This window comes from Bacillus rossius, chromosome 7, assembly GCF_032445375.1.
Source record: "Bacillus rossius redtenbacheri isolate Brsri chromosome 7, Brsri_v3, whole genome shotgun sequence".
Lineage (NCBI taxonomy): Eukaryota > Metazoa > Arthropoda > Insecta > Phasmatodea > Bacillidae > Bacillus > Bacillus rossius.
In genome coordinates this window covers 68,679,618-68,699,859 of record NC_086335.1, presented here as the reverse complement: position 1 = coordinate 68,699,859, position 20,242 = coordinate 68,679,618, and the positions used below count along the sequence as shown (strand labels likewise).

At 39.3% G+C, this 20,242-nt stretch overlaps 1 protein-coding gene across 21 annotated transcripts in view; it reads right to left on the bottom strand.

Annotated features, from left to right (window-relative positions):
* Nucleotides 1-20,242, bottom strand: part of LOC134534298 (spectrin beta chain) — a 137,319-nt gene that overhangs the window by 2,191 nt on the left and 114,886 nt on the right. For 4 of the 21 annotated variants that reach the window (XM_063372644.1, XM_063372642.1, XM_063372645.1 and 1 more), the window contains 10 exons: nucleotides 18,766-18,870; nucleotides 16,273-17,247; nucleotides 13,669-13,784; nucleotides 12,768-12,841; nucleotides 10,561-10,620; nucleotides 5,271-5,384; nucleotides 2,941-3,123; nucleotides 2,514-2,607; nucleotides 1,945-2,124; nucleotides 1,046-1,234 (listed from right to left, as the gene is read on the bottom strand). In XM_063372644.1, coding sequence (XP_063228714.1) covers nucleotides 1,046-1,234; nucleotides 1,945-2,124; nucleotides 2,514-2,607; nucleotides 2,941-3,123; nucleotides 5,271-5,384; nucleotides 10,561-10,620; nucleotides 12,768-12,841; nucleotides 13,669-13,784; nucleotides 16,273-17,247; nucleotides 18,766-18,870 — 2,090 coding nt within the window. The remainder of the gene's footprint in view (nucleotides 1-1,045; nucleotides 1,235-1,944; nucleotides 2,125-2,513; nucleotides 2,608-2,940; nucleotides 3,124-5,270; nucleotides 5,385-10,560; nucleotides 10,621-12,767; nucleotides 12,842-13,668; nucleotides 13,785-16,272; nucleotides 17,248-18,765; nucleotides 18,871-20,242) is intronic. The other 17 variants (XM_063372660.1, XM_063372662.1, XM_063372663.1 and 14 more) reach the window with 15 other exon arrangements.

Sequence of the window (20,242 nt, the reverse complement as noted above, 5' to 3'; positions counted from 1 at the left end):
TATTCTTCACTGATCCTGCAACCTGGCAACGGAAACTGCTGCCAGCAACTTGTTGTGAGCAGATAACCGTTACTCCTAACTAGAGAGACCGCTATTCCTGCCATTTCTTCCAACCACATGCCTCCTCTAACAAACTGCAGTAAATATTCGCTAAGACTTGGGTGTTGGGGGACATAACTTACCTCCCCTTTATGGTTTTAGACTTTAAAGAAAGTGGCAAAATGTATCCAGCAGTGCACAAATGCAGGGGTGACATGTGACAAAGTGTCATGTCGCTGAATCTTTTAAAATTGCAGGCAACTGAACTAACTAAAGCGTTTGAACTCACAGGCCAGTGTTCTTAGCACACCCCTGGTGGTTATTGAAGTTGAAAGCTCATTAGATCAATTCAGCACCTTGATAAACATAAATATTAAAAAACTTGAATATAATGATGGTGAATAGCAAACAGATGGTTTTTACTTGAAACGACAACTCCACACGCTGAAACCCAAATTACAATATTACGATTTGGTCACCATTTAAGCACTAGTTATAAAAAAAATTTACTTCTGATAAGTGAAGTATTTTTATCTCCTAAGAAAATTAATAAAAAAATTATTTCCTCGAACACCTCAAGATACACGATTAAGGTACTGTTAAACATAGACAATATATTCATGAGTTCGAGAGTCAAAATGTATAATGTATAATAAGTAGAGACCCGGAAAATTCGTGGGTTCATTTCGTGTTATGCTAAAATTCAAATAATTATACCTTAGTGCTGCTTCTGTAATTGGTTCACTGTTAATCTGGGGTTATGAGGGCCAATTAGAGACCCTCACTCATAGAAGTGTCGAATCACAGGCCACACAATCGAGACGACTCACAAGTCAACAGCCAATGAACAGTTGGCATTTGCCCGAGTGTGTAGAGGATATTGGAGTCTATCCTGGAGGTCATTGAACCCGCGAATTTTCTGGTCCCTACTAACGAGGCACGTGTCCAGACTCGCGTGGTGCTGCGACAAACACAGCCAGAAACGGCCGAGCTCTGCGGACATTACTTTTTCTTGAGTGTGAAGAAGCTCCTCCTCTTGGGCTCGTCCTTGCGGTCGCCGGACGCGGGCAGGGTCTGGGAGCGAGACGGGCCGGCCGACCCCTCCAGCTCGCACTGCACCACGATGCGGGACATCCACTGGTTCAGCTCCTCGTCATCCTTGGCGTGGAACAGGTACTCTGCCCCGTTCGCCAGCCTGCCACACACGTGCAATCCAACAGTCAACACTTCTTCCTCAAGCTCTGAAGCTATCTGTCTTGACATCATCAGTTTCATCAGCAACACAGTTGACATTTCTCAAATACTAAAAAAAAATACAAAAGGTGTTTAATATCACACAGCACAGCTCCTTTGTTCATACAACGTTGAACCCTTTTCCACCTGAGGAATACGCAATCACTTGCGATATAGATTTGAATCCAAGGGATAGTCCACAACACGTCACCACACTACTTCTGCATTCCCAACCAGAATTGTGTGCACGGCACAACCGTTGTTCTCCGTAACGTTTGAACTCTCTACCGAACTTACCTAAGACATGATCCATACAAGACAAACTCTTTTCAAAAAAATAAATAAATAAATAAAAAATAATTGAATGGTCAAAATGGCACACAGTAATGGTATCCTTACTAACAACTCAAATTTCCTACACACATTTCTACCTAGTTTGAACACAACAATAGATTTTATAAAATTTATAAATCATATGAGGATTATTTTAAATAAAGTTTAAATATTTCTCATGAAGTCTTAAAAATGATATAAAAAAAACCTACAGAAATATCATTATACCACTGCTCTGTTTGGCTACAATAATAGTTTGAAGCAAATTTAAAATGAAGTCTGGGAAGCCAAGATGACGGTGGGAGGACGCATATCCAAGAGATCCGGAGAATCACATACTTGACCCTGAAGACATGCTTCCGCTTGACGTAGTCAGTCGCGACGACGGCCGTGCCGCCTCGCAGATCCACCGGGCTCTCGTTCTTGAAGAGCGACTCGGGCGCGGACTTGAAGGACTTCTGGTCCTTGTAGAAGAACAGCAGGTTGCCCCTCAGCACCACGTATATCTTGTCCCAGGACCTGCACACACACGCTACTTCAGACACGGCAACTGGCTGGCATTTCGTCAGCATTGCCCTAACGGTTTATATACCTTCGCAATTAGCACAACACAACTTTGCACCCTGCTAAATTTTTCCCTTTTTCAAACCTTCTAACAGTAAGTTGGTCGTGCAGCATAACAATCAAGATCACCTTTGATTTTCTTTCTTGCATGTTTGCCGACTGCTACTAGATGTTGGCAATGTTGATAAAGGAACCACACTAATAGTATACTAACATAACTGCAACGAAACCAAAATTACATTTTTCGTTTATGCTGCCTAGAGCTTTAAAATCAAATCACATTTAGACACTAAGTGAATATGTTGCAAGCGAAACGTCCACCAGTTGGTGGTGGAGACACAAACCTGTTGGTGGCCTTCTTGGTGGTGGACTCCCACTCGTGCTTGCGCACCAACAGTCCTTCGAACTGGTCGTCCTCTCCCCCAGGGCTCTGGCGCTCTGCGGCAACAACGTTTCACCTCTCACGACCGGCACTCTCGACACACCCGCCGCTACGTAAACTAGCACGCGAACAACAAACACTCTGCAATCTCACGGAACGACACTTTGCAAAGGTTGAAGCTGCCCCGCCCAATGACGTCACACACACACGGAATGCCACGGCATCGAGATGCGTACCCTGCCAGACCCTTTCTCACGTGTTCATCCGAGACAACCTTCCACACACACACACACTTCTAGCACACGTTCACCGGCTACAAGCTCTCGCCGCTAGGTCGCTACGCCGTCCACGAGCTACCTACCTGCACGCCGGGACACTCGGACACTCACCTGCGGCTCGCTCCAGGCTTGCCTCATCGTCGCTGTGCGCGCCCGCGCTCCGCGACGACGGGCTCTTGGGCAGCCCGGGCGACTTCTTCCAGCGGAAGCTCCTGAACGGGGACTTTGAGCGCGAGCGGTCTTTCTTGCGGTCCAGAGTCGAGGCGGGCGAGTCCTTAGCCCCCGCCCTCGGAGCTGTTACATTACGCACTGATGCCAATACGACAGTCACAACAAGCAGGAAGGCGACTTCAGGACGGCAGCAACACCTACTGCTACTTATAGATTTGGAAATAAAATGTGGTAGGTTTCGAATGGTGTTTGAAGAATTAATAAATGACCTTCCACAGAGAAATTGAGAAATTTTATCAGAATGACACTAACTTCTTAATTTTTTTTTTAAATAACCATTTATAAAAATAAAGTAATTTTTCAACAGTTAAATGTAACTGATCTCCTGAAGTAATATTTTAATAACCAAAATACATGTAGCAGAAAAATTCTGAAGTCGCCTTGAAACATCCCAACAAAACGCTACACACACAAAAAAGCTAAACAACATTACTATACATTCTGCAAACATTTACGAATTAGGTAACTACTACATAAACACTATCAAAATGTAAAAAAATAAAAAATACATGCAGAATGAATAGTTAGGTCATGCGAGCATTCGAACAAGCCAAACACATACTTCATAACTTCACATTTCATAAAACATTTGGAAGTTAATCATGCCACCAATTTAAGTGTTAAAAAGCTAAATGCACAAGCAAATTAAAATTATTATGTGTATTAATGCAAACAGCTCAATTAATTCACAAAGTCATGCAAAAAATACTGAAATTAAATAAAACTGCATTGCATAAAAAGTTTGGTTAAGATAATTTATCTTACACATGATACATTTTATGTTGGATGCAGTAATCTAACCCCTTAAAACTAAATTAATTTTGCCAATTTAGAAGCTTTAGAGGCATCAAAATTGCCAAAACTATTTTTAATAATATGACTGCATTAATTGTGGTAAGAGTTATTTCCATTTGTAATACAAGTTACCTTTATTTTTATGGTCCATAATACTGATCAGTGATTACTGTTTACTCTTAAATGGCTATTACTATCATCAAGTAGAATAGTAATGAAACAGTACACATCTTTTAATATCTCCCCCCCTTCCCCGAAGCATCAATAAACCTGAAGCTTTTTGCTATCTACCGAATGGAATACATTAATTATTGTGTTTTTCTATGCCAAGGTAGGAGAAAAAACTTGAAACTTTAGCTTCATGTTGAAGGTTTTTTTTTGTACTTTTATTTAATGCAGAGCTGTTCCAAAACCTCTTTCTCTGGATTGATACCAATTCCCAATATCCAACTACTACTACCAATACTCTACTACCATCACCGATACCTTCTACTACAAGCATCATTTACAATTTCTGCTAAACAATATGAATAAATAATTGTAACTTCATTATTTATTGTATGTCAAAGAATTTAAGTACTTTATTTTTACATTTGAATTCAAAATTTTTTTTAGTGAAACTATGTGCATCACTTTTAGGTAAACACTTTTATTTCTGTTTAATTGTAACTGAACAGTGCCCAAATTTAATAACTTTTCAGATTTGTCTTTACAAATCTAGTAAAATTAATTGAAATGGTGAGTACCTTCACCTGGTATAATAAAAGGGAAAAGTTTCAAAAATTAAATTACCTACATATTAAAACTGAAAAATGCCGACTTCTCTATCATTCCATTGATAGGCTTTAATATTACTTAATCATCCTTAATTAAAAAATATTTCTGAGATAAAAAAAACTGGAAAAAAAACTGGCCGAGAATTGAATATTGGTCTATTTCCGAAACCAGTACTGAGTACCAGAACAACCTGAATTTACTCCTTGTCGACAGTCAGGTCTTAAATAAAAAATATGGAAACACAGCTCGAGGAAAATGGAGATGGATCGACCTTGGTCGCTGTAGGGAGCCAACCAGTGCCTGGAGCGATGCTAGGAAACACGGAAACTAGTCAGGACGGCCAGAAAGGAATTTGAACCCCGGCCCTGCTTAATGTTAGTCCGATGCCTTAGCACAGTGCCTCCTCGCTACATCTCACTGAGGTAGATGATCGGGAAAAGTAAACTTTTGAATTTTTCAGCTATACAGATTTAACCTTTCGTGTTTCTCGATCTTTTAGATCTGTCCAAGGGAGAAATAATCGTGATGATGTGGTTACTACAATATAATAATTATACTATCACATAATGGATGTGCACAGCTTGTGAAGGAAAGCCGAGACGTGAAGCGCGAAGCCGCGGCGGAGGAGCGATACTTACTGGGCGAGACAGGCGAGCGTGGCGAACGTTGCGGAGAGCCGGCGAGCGAGACTCCGACCTGCGAGGAGGAGGGGAGCGCCTCCGGGGCTCGGGGCGGCGCGGGAGAGTCATGCACTGCATCAACACACCACTGCACTGCATTCACATGCACCATGCAGTCCTCGTCATCACACTACCGGTCATCATGCCCGCAAGTCCACTACGGCAAACGCCACGGTGTAGCAACTACAAATAACCTCGCGTCCAACACCAAAATTAACACCTACATATTGCAAGTATACTTTACTGCTCTTTTATAATAAGCTCTATTCAAAATATAAGGACAAAATTAACACTGAACATAACATCTACAATATTACTGACTAAGCTACATGCATTGTACAAAAGTAAAAATTTCTGATCATTTAATACTTGAGAAATAAAGTTATTAGCAACATGCTGAACAGAAAATTTTTCATACGAATAAACGAGTTACAATACAACCTGCGGTAACATTATTGTTATATTAGCTACATAGGTAACAAAATAAAAAATTTCAATGAAGAAACATTATATCAAAAATTCCTTTAAAGAAAATTACAACAGCAGCTTGTAGGAAAGCAATGTGGAAGAAACTACCTAATAAGAAATGACCAAAAATAAAATAACCTAAATACATACATATATACATTACTACTACATATTTACATCCAAAGCAGCACGGAAAGAAAACGTGCATACATGCAACATGCATAATGCAAAAAAAAAGCAAGCACAATAAGGATAGTGATACTTACTTGCCAACAACAGTGAGAACTGCCACCAAGCATAACACTTGCACCGGTGCAATCCTACATCCAGTTACACTTCACTGCAGAGTGGAAAATAGAAGCAGCAAAGAAGCTTTCTGGTGCCGAGTTCTTTGGAACTGGCCCAATGACCTTCCAAGAGCAAGAAGAGAAGCAGCACTCACCTCGCACACGGGCTGCCGCCACCAGCAAGCATCGGTGAGTCGGTGTGTTAGCCACCCCCGCCTCCTGCCCCCTGCCCCCACACCAGTGGACATGCACACACGAGCACACGCATGCGAGTGCTGACACTTCGCAGCCCCCATCCACTCCAGCCAGCCACTCACAGCCACATACAACACTACTTGCAGAGATTCCACAACTCTCATCAACTGCACGATTACATAGAAATCCTCAGTTATTCACTGCATTTTCTACAAATTCAGCCTTCGAACGTGTCTTGCAGAGGGGGAGGGATTGGTTTAAACAAAATCTCGGGATTTACGCTATTGCTGGTTCACGCTGGTTGTCAAATGTTTGTTCACGACACCAGTCCCGAAAACATTGCAAAAACTTGTGTTCATCCACATCATCAGTTTGATTCCGTAACCGAGTTTGTCTGTGCTGTGTTGTTTGAGTTGGTTTTTTCTGTATTTACTGTTCTTGTTGCAACCGTCATCGTTATCAGTCTACTACGTCAGTCTGCGCTGTCATTTTACAAACGTAATCCCTGCCACGGAATTCTCTTGGCTGTCTGACTATGTGACACTCAACGTCAATATTAGCTTGTTCTGAGTGTATTTATGAATTCAAATTTTTAGTCCATGTCTTGTTTCAACAACTAGTGTAGACCAGCAACATTATAACCATGATATAATGTTAGATAATTATTTGTATTTCCTGTTCAATAAGGGCCTCATGGTTACAATGTAAATGTGTAGAAAAAGAAAGCAAAACCTTGAGTTTTCTCTATTGTAACACAGTTAACTTTTAGCTACAAGCATGTTATTAGTATGCACATTAAATGTCAAATTAAATTTGGTTAGTGACTTATAAATGTAGCTCATAAATAAATTTACATAATAGGCAGAAAAGGCCCGTGTGAATATTTGAAATTTCTAATACCAAAACAAATATTTGATTATCTGGGGATTTCACATAGTTATAGTACTTTGAAATAAGAAATATTTGATTGTAATATTTATAAGTGTGTAGTGAAGCTGTTTCATTATGACCTCATCCTCCATTTTTTTTTAAAGTTGTAATTTAGTATTCATAACCATTAACATAATATAACCATTGATGTTGCATTAAAAAATGTTCATGTTCTTGTTCAAATAGGACTTTTAAAATATCACAAAAATTTCTCAGACTCTTGGTATTTGAATTAAAGTTATTCAAAAATAAATATTCACATAGGCCTACACACAATGCACCAAATCATTAACACTGTACAAGTGTCCATTCGCACACATCACCCCAGTTACCGACTGCTAACTAGCTGCAGAGTGTGCTATGTTAATTCTGTGCAAACATGGTAGCATCATGAAAAAGGTGCCCATTCTTTGAGTTAATACAGCAGAGCAGAACATCATTTCATAGCATAGTTTTGCACCTAATTTTGTACACCGGGCCACAGAAGTTCTCACAAGATAGGAAACTCAAATCACACAGAAAATATTAGTCTTTCACTCTTCACATAGGATTTTTAAAAAAGGCAGAACATTTTTAATGCATAGAGAACAGAGAAACATTCAACACCAACAAAAACACATAAAAACCTGAAAAGACCAAAAAGTGTTACACACTCAAATTCTGATAACTGAAAAAAAAAAAGTTTTAAATGCTTCAATTACTCAAATGTACATGACTAAATAAAATAAACACTACTGCTGGAACAACTAATCAAACCAAAAACAATATAAAGTTATGTACTTTATACACTGATAAACTACATCTAAAGGAAATGTTCGCAACCCAGCAAGTTATATTAGGCATATTAAATTAATAGCAATTAAACCACCCTAAGAACTACCAATGGGACCAACTCTCAGCTGTACTTTTAACTTTATAAGTATAAAATATTTTAGAGAGAATAACATAGAATTAATGTGGAAAAAATGATAAAATGCCATGGTGCATCTTCATGCAAATTGCTACTTTAAATACTAGTAGAAAATGCCTCTACAACAAAAAATATAAAAATACATTTAGTTTCTCATAAATGGCTAGCCATTACTTAAATGTGAGAATCTCCGTTACAGGCAACTAACAACTTTGATACACTTTCTTGTATAAGTAAAATGCTGATGTGCTGAGTATTGAAGTATTCCCCAAGTGACAACGCATTATGTATTTTATAATCGCAACAGACCGACTGAATTGAAACACACATGCCACTGGACAGGAACAATGCTTAGCTTCAGTCGCTCTCACGGCAGTCTGGGGACCCTCTGGTGGCCCGGCCCAGGTACGGGCAATGTCCCGAACACACCCACCCTCCAACCCTCCAACCCTCTCTCCAGCCTGGCCGAGCTCTGGGACGCCCAGGACGAGAGATGCGACTGGCCACCCTTCAGCCAACCAGTTCCCACCCCCACGCAACACGCGCAACTCACTCCGTTCACTCCCAGCTCAACGCCTTTCTGTGCAGCCCAGTTGTACAGCGGGACTCTTCCACCCTTCGAGCAGTTAAAGAGTTTATGTTTAAACCTTTAAACAGTTCCGAGACGAGAGGAAAACATTTTTTTATGGAAAATAAATACGACAGCCCAAAACATTTATTTTCTTACAAGTAGTTTTCGGTCAATTCCCAATCTTTTCTAATCTGAACCGCAAATTTCAATCCCAAAGAGTACTTTGAATATACCCCTCATATTTGAATCTAGGTCTTACGGGATGCAAAATAATATAATGTACAATAAATGAAAAATATTAACAAAGGTGTTTAACTACATATTTAAATTGTTTATTCATAAACAAAGTTTCCAGTACAAAAAAATATTGTAATTTTATTTATATAATTTATGTTAAAAGTATAGTACCTTGGGAAATGGTTAACAGGATAGGGATAAAAATAAAGATTGACCTAATAAACATCAGAGCTTATCAGTGTTGAAATTTTTAATTTACTTTATTTTCTCTCTTCAAATATTGTCTCTGTAATATTGAATTATCCGAATACGAAGGATTTAATGGTATTTGAGAATTAGATTGGCCTATCCCCACTTACAAGTCTATCTCAAGGATTTTCTATTGGCCATTAGAGCAAACTGCACAATGAGGTAAGCTAAGTATTGAGCATATAACGAATGTAACTCGCCCCGGGGCGGTAACAGTGGATCCTGCCTCCTGGCTGCTGACCATGCATCAAGGCATCCTAGATGGCGTGCTACTCGCGCAAGGCTGCCGAGGGGGAGCAGGCAACTCACGCCCGAGGAGACCAGACCAGAGACTGCCGTCGCAGGACCTGCAGAGAGCTGGACCCCACCCCGCAGGCATGGCCTCGTGAACCAGCGGCAGACACCAGAGAGACAACACTGCAACTCTCCCCAAGCACTCCCGTGATGAGGAGGCAACTTGCTGGTGGGTTACCTCAAAGTAGGTTTGAGACCAGCTGCAGCAAGTGTGGGAACGAAGAGTTTGATACTGTTCAAAGCACACCCAAATCATTACGCAAGACTCCCATAGGCCATTTGTTCAGCTCCAAATTACATAACACAACCTGCACGGTTCTAAAGAAACAGATCTGGTGAACTGTCCAGGTCAACTCGCCCTCCACATCACAACATACACACACTGGATGCAGCGGTGTGCCGACTTATCCCAAGTGTTCTGCAGAGCAAGTCCAACATGGCAACAATGTTTGTGAAAAACTTTCTATGCTGTAATTTTTTTTAAAATTAGTTCCTATGAATGAATTCAAAATTTAAACAAGTTTGATTTATTTAAAGTTGGAGGGGGGAAACTGTATTAATAAATTAAATTTTTTTTTTAAATAATTTTTTTTACTGTAGAGTTTTCAATGCCAAACACATTGTATTTAAAAACCCAACAACACTGTTAATGCTGCAAGCACTCCAGTGCAAAGAATATGTTTATAAGCCACATTATATATATATTTCATAACCATCTTTCTAAAATACAAATCTTACAGAACTAGCCACATGAAAAGTAGTACATGCAAAGTTCCCAAATCCGGCATTTTACCGACATGCAGAAATCTAAAAAAAAAATTATTTGTATAATACTAATGGATAAAATGTACCATTAATGTATGTGTCACTTTACTAATAAATCAAATTAAAATAAAAATATGTCTTCAGCAGCTTGGAGAAACGGTAAGATGGAATACAAGCACGCCACGGCTGCACACCACAAAGCTGCACTGCTGCCAACTGCCAACCGCCAACCACCACCGGCGTGAGTGACACGGGAAGGGGAGGACCAAGGTGACCCACATGCATCCAGCCAGGACCCGCGTCTAGGTCGTCTACCGCAGTGCTACCACCATCTGCACTCACCTTCCCTGGGCGCGGGTCTCTCGGCAGCCGCCGTCGCTCTGGCGGAGGGCTTGCGCGAGGCTGCAGGGGCGGGGGGAGGGGCGGGGCAAACAAGACCACAGTCACCACGTGCACAACGCCCGGCCGTCGGCACGGGGCGTGCACCCCTGCTGAACCGCGCTGCACTACCAATCACGCCTCACCTCGTACAAACCGACGACCCCCGCTCCTCCCGTGAGTGCCACTGTAGCTCGTATCCGATAGCACTTGTGCAAGTGATCACGCAAGTATGTACTACCACAGTCTCATTTAAAATGCTGCTACATAGTTAAAATTTCAAAAAACATACATAAAATAAAAAAATTAAAATTTTCTGCCAAAAAGGAAATGTTGTACTATTCATTTCTTTTCCCAAATATAAACTCTAGATGTACTGCATTGAAACTAGTAGATTTGTGCCGGTTCCCTACACATCTATACAATACCTGAGCACAAAACTTGTGGTTCAAGTACTAGTGGTATTTTAGTAATTCACCCCTATTTTTTTTATTAGAATGTGAAACTAAAAGAAAACTGATCTAATATTCAAACTTAGGTCCCTCCAAACACGAGTTTAATGTTATTTGGTTAATTCGTTTTTGCTTTACAGAATCGGAAAAACACAATAAAAAAAACATTTTAAGAGTTTCTTCATAATTTGGTCCTGGTTAGCTATGGGCATTAAGGCTAAAATGACTAGCAAACGAAAAATGTTCAGCAGAAGTGCATTCCACCCTGTTTACCAGTTTAAAGCACTTGCAGCACACTCGCATAGGAATGTCTGGTAAGTGCCTCAGATGTTTAAAAAGGAACAGACATGCTACATATAACTGATATGCAAGTTCTTTCATCCTTAAGTAAAACTATGATGAAACTGGCAATTTTCTGTAAATGGTACACAATTAAGAAACATCAGGCACTCATACTTCCTTAAAGTGCTGCCAGGCAGCTAGGAAGGGTAGATGATGAGTAATGGGGGACCAAAAAAAATATTCTCCAAATGTAAAATCAAGGATATATGAACAATTGCAACCATGCGAGTGCACCATGACCCATGGAAACACAAAATTAAAACATATGGATAGCCATTTTTACATCTGGGACAACTATAGGAACGTCGTCAGTAACTCTGGAAAAACTTTAGTACCAACAGGAGAAATCAGTATTCATAACAGGTGCTAATGCTATCAGGTTGGATAACAACTTAAAGGACGTAATGAATGATATATAACTAACAGGATCATTAATTTTAAATAAATAACAGTTAAAATTTGAATTTGTCTAAACAAAAAAGAACACGAGGTAAAGGGTCTCAAATTCTTTTTGCAAAATGCTCTGTTCGCAAAATATTAATATTCGGTACAGGTCCAATTCCACATTTCTTTTCGTTCAGATTCAGATTCCATAATTTCTCTAGATTCCAGGTTCAATTCCAATTTTAATTCCCAATCTTACTTTCTTTCTAAATGAAATTATGGAAATTTAAGTAGAAGGCTGATATTTTTTAATATGATGTTTAAGAATAAGAATGCAAAATTTAACACGTCCTTATAGAAAAATGTGATTTACAAATTTATCTCAAAAAGTTTTAAACTATAGGAACAAAACCTGACAATAAATTATCTACTAAACTGATAGTAAAATTTAATATTTAATAATAAGAGAATAGTTTAAATAGTGGCTGAAAAAAAAATTGTATTAATGTATACGAAAGCCGAAAGACAACAGACATAAGCAATAAATGTATAAACAAGCTGACGTACACTGAAAATGCAATAGTGCAATCTTCCAGCATGAACACCAGCATGGCATACACCACGATGTTGCCCCAGCATCGCACACACACACAAAGCGATGCGGTGGAACACTTAAGAGCTCGTGCGTGGCAACATGCTGCACGATACAAAAACATCGTCCGACGACTTTACTCATCCCAAAAAGCCTAAAAACGTATAGCTGAAACCAACGAAGTTAGCAGTGATACTCGTCAAAAGTTTTACAAACTTCTCGTGAAGTTGGGGGTACGCATTACACCCACCGAGACGCACCTCAGGGCCTCACCGACAGTCGACTAAGAAACCACACACCGCCCTCACGCTACCGCCAGCACGGCAGTCTCATTCTGAACTGGTCCCGACACGAGACTTGGACCAACTCGCAGCAAGTACTAGCCCAGGTCCCAGGCTTACCTTCTCGCGTTTCTGCCTCCTTCTCGCCGTTCACCTGCACTGCCTCCGCTTCCGGCGAGACTTCACCGTCCACCCTACGCACAAGCATGCAAGCATCAGCACGAACAGCAAGTGTAGGGTCTGCGAGGACTGTCTAGAATTCAAATCAAATAAATGTACATTCAATTCGACATTTCGAATCTAATAATTTTTTTTCAATTACTCGTTACCCATTCATTAGCACAGTTCTGATTAGCACACTATTTTTGTTTTTAAAGAAGACTTAATTCAAGGGAAAGGTGTATTCTAATCATTTATCATATGAATTTTATGACAGAAGCAAATATACTGCATATAATTACAGCAAAAATTGTGTAATGGCACCTCCAACAATGTACAGGGTTAAGAAATGTTTATGGCCTGGTTGCAGTTTCAACAGTTTTTTTAAGGCCAGCCAAGTAAAGATTTTTAGGGACTGACAGCAGTGAAAACGGCGTTAAGAACACACAAATATTGCTTGATAACTCTTCACATTTTTTTTTCTTTCAACCCTGGATTTCAGATCAACCACCTCCCGAAACCCTTTACTCTACAAAACATCAAGACTTCGATCATTAAGAAAATACAATCACTGACCAAATGAAATAAATCAACTGTTTACACTCTGAAGTGAGAGTAATACAAAACCACAATTGAACCATAAAAATGCTTGTTAAACATAAAACATAGGTACCCAGTAATTAAAATTACCGGAGAACTCTCAAAGTCCACCACTAAAACAGTTTAAAATACTGAACCTTCGACAGTAAGAGTGACACTCGCGATCAATGGGGATAGTGAACAGGCCCATGCGTATTTCCCGTCTGCAACTGGCTGCTGACAAGGACATGTTCACTGTCGCAAACCTCTGTTCGGTCGTTACCTTTCGCTCGGCTGTTCATCCGGCGAGCTGGGAGGTGGTGTCTGCTTGGCCGCTAGTTCCTCCTGTCTCTTCCTCTCCTCCTCCTCTTGCCTTCTCTTCAGCTCCTTCAGCTCAAACTGCAACCACACCGACCCCAACCGCGCACTGATCCACCGTCCCTCGCCCCACTGGCACATCCACTCCCGGCCAACACAGCTTAGGGAACTGCCAGTCGGCCTCTGCACTCATTCCAACCACTTTCCACAGTTACAACTTAACCCATCGTAGATTTCAAAAGATTTTTCCCACAGTCGCTTTAAAAAATCAGAAACTTGTAACCTCGAACTGAATTTTTTTTCCATCCAGATGAAGCAAAATGCACTAATAATTAACAGAACACAGCCTAAAAGGATATAAAACAAAGGTAAAAGAATTTTTTTTTCCTTCTTTCCCCTGTGCAATTACTGTACTTGGTCAACAATGTGGCCACTACTACGTATTATGTCTACAAATGTGTGGCAAACAAATTTAAATACTTTCAGAATGTTTTAGTAAAGATTTAAAAATATGTTAATTTTTATATCAAAGGATTACAAACGAAAATAAAATGAGCCATTGAATTTAAAACAAACTAAAGGACGTACACCATTGCTGGTTTACATTTGCACCAGATGTCATAAATGATATTATCCAGTGTGACCAACAATGATGTACGTCCATGAAGTTGCTTTAAATTAATCTTCTCCAATCATAAATCTTTCAAATACAGATTGAGAAAATACAATACAAAATTTTTGAAGACCCACAAGAATGTACAAATTTTTAAGTTAGAAAGCTAAAAACCTTTTAATAATTATTTACACGTAATTTAAATGGACAGTCTTTTTAATAGTTTAAATGTTAAGTGAATGGTGGCCTAATCTGTCTTGTTTTCAAATGATTTTCAAAATCCTGAATTATTTTGTCTATATTAAGGTTTCAGGCTTTGACATTTTCTGCACCACAGATATATGGATGTTCCTCATCCTGCGACTGCCTTTACATTTACATGTTCCCCGCACTATAAAAAAAAAACTTTTGTAGCATTAATTCACAGCCACAATGTAGCAGAATTTTAAACCATTAGCAAGCAGAACCCTATTTTAACATTTTTTCACAAGAGCAAAAGAAAAAAAACATATATGTAAGTGGAAAATGTTCTTTAATCTATGTAAACTAATTTTATGTCGGAAAAAAAAATTCTTTACACTATATTCCTACATTTTGATATTATTCACTCAGCACCATAATTTTGATACAAGAAAAAAAAACACCTACAGTATGGTACTCTGTAAAATATTTAACCGAAATCAAAGCAGAAATAGAAAATGCTTAACTTTTTTTTGTACCATCGCAGAATGGATGGCAAAGTAATATAATAAATAATACACAACTTAATGGCAATGAACAGAAGGATTTGTTACTTGGTTTTCCAAGACAAAGGTGCCAACAGACGCACAACTGTGAAAGTACCCATGTAACTTTGATATATTGAACATTTTTAACCTATCAGATGGAATAATTGTAAAAAATAGTTAAGTTTATAAAAATTTTCTTATTTTGTGAAGCAAATGTTGCTAATGTAAAAATACATAATCTGTAAAAAGTTATACTCATGACACACACTGTCCTTATGAAGGAAATATCAGGAATTAAAATAGATATTTTAAGTGAGAAAACAATACATACAATTTTAAATAAATAAAATTATATGCGGGAACATTATAACAGTGTTCTACTGTACATAAATTCACTTAAAAAAAATTCAAAAATTTTTTTTTTATGCAAGGTTGATTCTCAGATTCTTGCATGTAGGCTTTCAGGTTTCTATTGCGAACTGATATTTGTTTCACATCACAACTCAGACTGACCATGTGCATGAAGCTAGTGTGAGAGAAGAGAAGCATAAACTAAACAGAAAAACAAGCCATGGCTAATAACAAGAAAGCAACCAGTAACTATGGTCTGAAAAGACTTCTTCGACCCAATTGAGTTTTAGCCACAGAAGAACGACAGAGTTTAAATACAACTTATAAAGGCATTATGGCTAACACAAAAAAAAAAAAAAAAAAAAAAGAGAAGAGAAGTAAGCAATAGATGATGTGAAACATTGAGGATGTAAGATAAATATTGGTACAGCAATAGGTGTAGGAAGAAGTGTCATACAGATATATCTTGATAAACTTCAGACAGGCATGGCATGGATTGTAAGGAGAGCTGTACAACATTCATCACAAAACAGGAAAGCTACATTAGATGCCCAAAATAAGAAGTTGAAAATGTAAAAGCCAAAATAGTGCCAGTTCTGTAAATTTTTGAGTCTATTCAGATACAGATTTGACACTCATTTTGAAATTAATAACTTGGAAATTAATCTTTTTCCTGCAGCTAATATTTGTACATAAGGCATTGAACTGATTTGAAATAGGTCAAACACAACAGCTTTCATTTAAATGGTTCGTGTTCTAAAAACTTTCGAAACTGAAAACTTCACTCCCCGGTTGAAGGATCTTCATAGCGATTCTTAAAGTGCAGCAAGCAATCCATCATGCAGCGGAACAACGTACGTAGGTTGTATGTCCTTACCTGCAGCTCGTTAGCCAAAAAGTCAGCTGTGGCGCACGAGGCAGGGTGGTACAAGTAATCCCGAGCATGGCTGAAGGGGAGGGGGGAAGTGCTCAGGTGGATAGTTCTCCTACCAGCGCTACTGACGCTACTACGGCCCGAGTCCACGCCCCCACCAGGGCTCCTAGCCGGCCCCCGCACATCCCCTGTGTCGCTGTGGAACGTGAACATGTGATCCTGCAGAGACTTGGGCGATAAAAAGAAACCCACCGGCTCGTTTTCCCCCTCGTGGAGGCGGGGTAGAGTCGAGCCGTGGCTACGAGGCAAGCTCCCATCTCTGTCGTAATACGATGCACCATGACCGTCCAGAGTGTCTAAACCGTGCGTCAACGCAGAGATTTGGGAGTTGAGATCGGCCATCTCCCTTTCTTGAAGGGAAGTCTGCCTCATATACGCGACTGGAGATGTCTGAGCTAGGTCCACGCTAAACTGTGGGGCTGACGACACAGAATTTAGAGGCTCGAATTCATCCTGGAAACTAGACCAGCCTTTCCCCCCGTGCTGCTTGGAGTAAACAAGCTGCAAGTTGTCCGGTTCGTAAAGAGGGCTGTCGGGCTCGGAACCCCTGCCCCAATCAGAGCTCCACAAGAACGACCGGAAGCTGCTCGGTTTGCCGCCCGCACCCCTCATGGCGCCTGGAGGATACACGAGTCTGGTCCCCGTCGAAGTGAACTCGCGAGGATGCTGCCTGCGATTCGGGTTGTAGAACTTCTCGCTATCCAGAAGGATCTCCTTAATGACTCGCTCGTCCGTCTTGACTTTCCGCTTGCGGGAGGACGAGTGGCTAGCGCTCCGAGGCAGGACTACGTTACGGGCATATTCGGCAGGTGGGGTGGGAGGGCAGAAGTAGCTGGGAGGGTACGAGTGACCGTGGAGAGGCAGGACGGGAGCCAGCGACACCAACCTGCCACCACCCTTACACATCTGACGTTCATGCTACAACACCAACAAACATTCACATGCTTCACCAACATGCTGTTACCAACACCACACGTGCACATTAACTCCACTACCAACTAACTACTTGTTAAAATATATGACTACCTACTGAAAAACCAAGCTCTACAAATAAAATTTAACCAAAAATTAATTAAAACAACAAAGCTTGAAACAAAAAGCAAATTAGTTTAAATACTATGTAAAGCTTTTAAGTTTTTAAACAATAAAAGGCTTTAATAATGTGACTAAGAGCTGGGTATGTAAAATTAAATTAATAGAAATAACTTTAAGAATCCATTTGGACTTTTACATCATGCAAAATACCAAATTAAAAGTCTTTAATAAAAAGTACAGACATTTTTCATAGATACTTACAATACTAAACAGGTTTATGGACAGAATATCACAGAAAGGCATTTTAAGTGAGGAGTGGCTGAGACATTTATCTGCAATGCCATGAAACAACAGTGAGTAAGAGGACACACATTTGCTGCAGTTGCCAATGTTTACTCAGCAGTATCGTATCTTGAAGCTAGAGTCCGTACTTTGTCCTTGTACGGTTATAAAGTGACTCACGAAAAGACAGCACCATTTGCCAAGTACCTCCCATAAAACTATAAAATATGATAATTTATTATTTTTTTTCTTTCCCCATGTTCCACCAAAAAAACAAAGGAATAATTTACAAAAGCATAATCTTACCAGATTGTGAGATTCATCAAATAATTTTTTTTTAAATTTCCAAGATCTCTAGTCTAATGAAAGATGCCTGTTTTCACTAATACATTCCAGTCAAACTGTTACATTAATGGTTAACGCTAAAGAATAAGAACCAAACAACTAAATACCCAACTACAGACCACTTAACAGGGCAGCCTTCTTTTCACAGACGAGAGAGCCAAACGCTTGATCGTGCATCTGCGGGGCTTTTTTTTTTGTTCACTGTAAATAAATATGGCGGTGTTGATAAAAGGATACTGATGGTCAATTAGGTTAGGTTAGGTTAGCTACATTATAAATACTTTAAAAGAATGTGGACGGTTGATTTGGTTAGGATAGCTACATTAAAGATACTGTGAAATCATGTAAACGGTTTCCTAGCACTGGATAGCTACATATTAAAAAGTTATTTGCTAAGCAACCATAAAATGATTTTACAGTATTTTTAATGTAGCTATACTTACCTGATATAACCAACCATCCACAATGTTTTAAAGTATTAATAATGTAGCTAACCTACCCTAATCGACCGCAAAATTTAATGCCACACCGGTTTATACAATGAGATAGAATGGAAAAAAAGCGAGCATGAACTTCGGTTAGCTACATTAAAGATACGGAAAAAAACATGAACTTTGGGGGACTTCGGGTTATGGCTCTCTCTGTGAAAAGAAGGCTACCTCCACTTAATAGTACTGGGCAATGTTACGACTGTAACGGAGATAACCAACTTCTGAACACATCAGCAGAGGAATGCACGGAACACACGCGAGCACGCGGCACGGAGGCACTCACCGTCGTGAGCCGCTCCAGCGCGCTGAACCTCTCCTCCTGCGCCGCCGCCGACTTCTCAAACGCCTCGTGCTTCTTTATCAGGTTCTCCACTTCGTCGATCGTGTGCTGGGAACATTTACACACGTTGGCAACCCTTTACACGCATCGCACCAACGCAACACACCACTGAATATTAGTGTCAGAACCAACAGCATCGCTCCACAAAACATCTACGCAGTGGGTATTAGCGGTGTGCAAAGGCCATTTTTTTTTTCAATTAGAATCCAAGTCAAAAGACCTAAGTCTTCGATGAAATCTGGCCCTAACATCACTTCAAAAAATAGTTTGCTACATTAAGGCCGGCTTGCACAGTTGTGACTTGAGACGAAGTGGAGTATTCTTCCATTTGATTAACCTGCCAAGTTTTTTCTCAGACTTGACTCATCTGACTCTGCAAGCTGCCCTAAGAATGAATCAGATACTTCTATATACGTTTGAGTAAGCTATTTTATCAGCACATCATGAATGATTGATTAAGAATGATCTACGAAACATCAAGTTAACCAACTGTTTCTGAATAAAAAGCAACACTTGTAGTACCAAGATTAACTTATATGTAACTAAGCATCCACTTAAACATCTTTAAAACTGCTGTTGTGTAAATTCAAAATATGTCTGTTAAATGTAAAGTATACAGCAACCAATAAACAAGACATATTCCTTTAAATTTGGTACAAAAAATCTGGCTCTTTTTCTCTTGCTTTGTGTATGTTCAGCTTAAATGAACAAAAGAAAATTAAATTGATATTGATATGCACATAGTAGAATCTTACTCTGCTATATACATACATATATTGTGAAACTGCAGCTTGATTCTAAACAAACCCTTAGGAATAGGAATATGAACAAAATGATTGTACTGAAAGAATTCTCCCTTGTTAACAGCACTCTAATCCCCTCATAAAGAGGGCACTGGGTTGGAAAAAAAAAACCTTTTCTGTAGCTGACTAAATTTATAAGACGAGACAAAAGCAAGTATACAGGATGTCGCAGAACTCAACATCACGCCGTAAACAGTTGATAGGCCAATTAATGATAGTTCTGAATAAAAAATAAAATTGATCAAATTTGAGTAATGGGCATTATTTCTAATGTACGATAACTAAAAAGTTTCCTTTTTCCCACTAAAGTATAGCATAATTTTTTGAGAAAAGAAATATCAGTTTTATCTTTGATTATCTTTTGTGCTTTAAAATAAATTTTGTTTGCTCAAAATACATGTGTATTTGCATTGCATGATTTTCTAAGAATGAGAAATTAAGTAATTTAGTAAATTAATAAAATTTTTTGCAACCCGAACGTGTTTTCCCCCGTATAGCATATCGGTAGGGGCATGCAGATTTCGCGTAAAGAATTCGGGACTAAATGAAAGTTAGAACACTGTAGTATCGTCTGTGTTTCGTGATTGAGCGAGTTTCTTTCAGGCGCATATCGATTG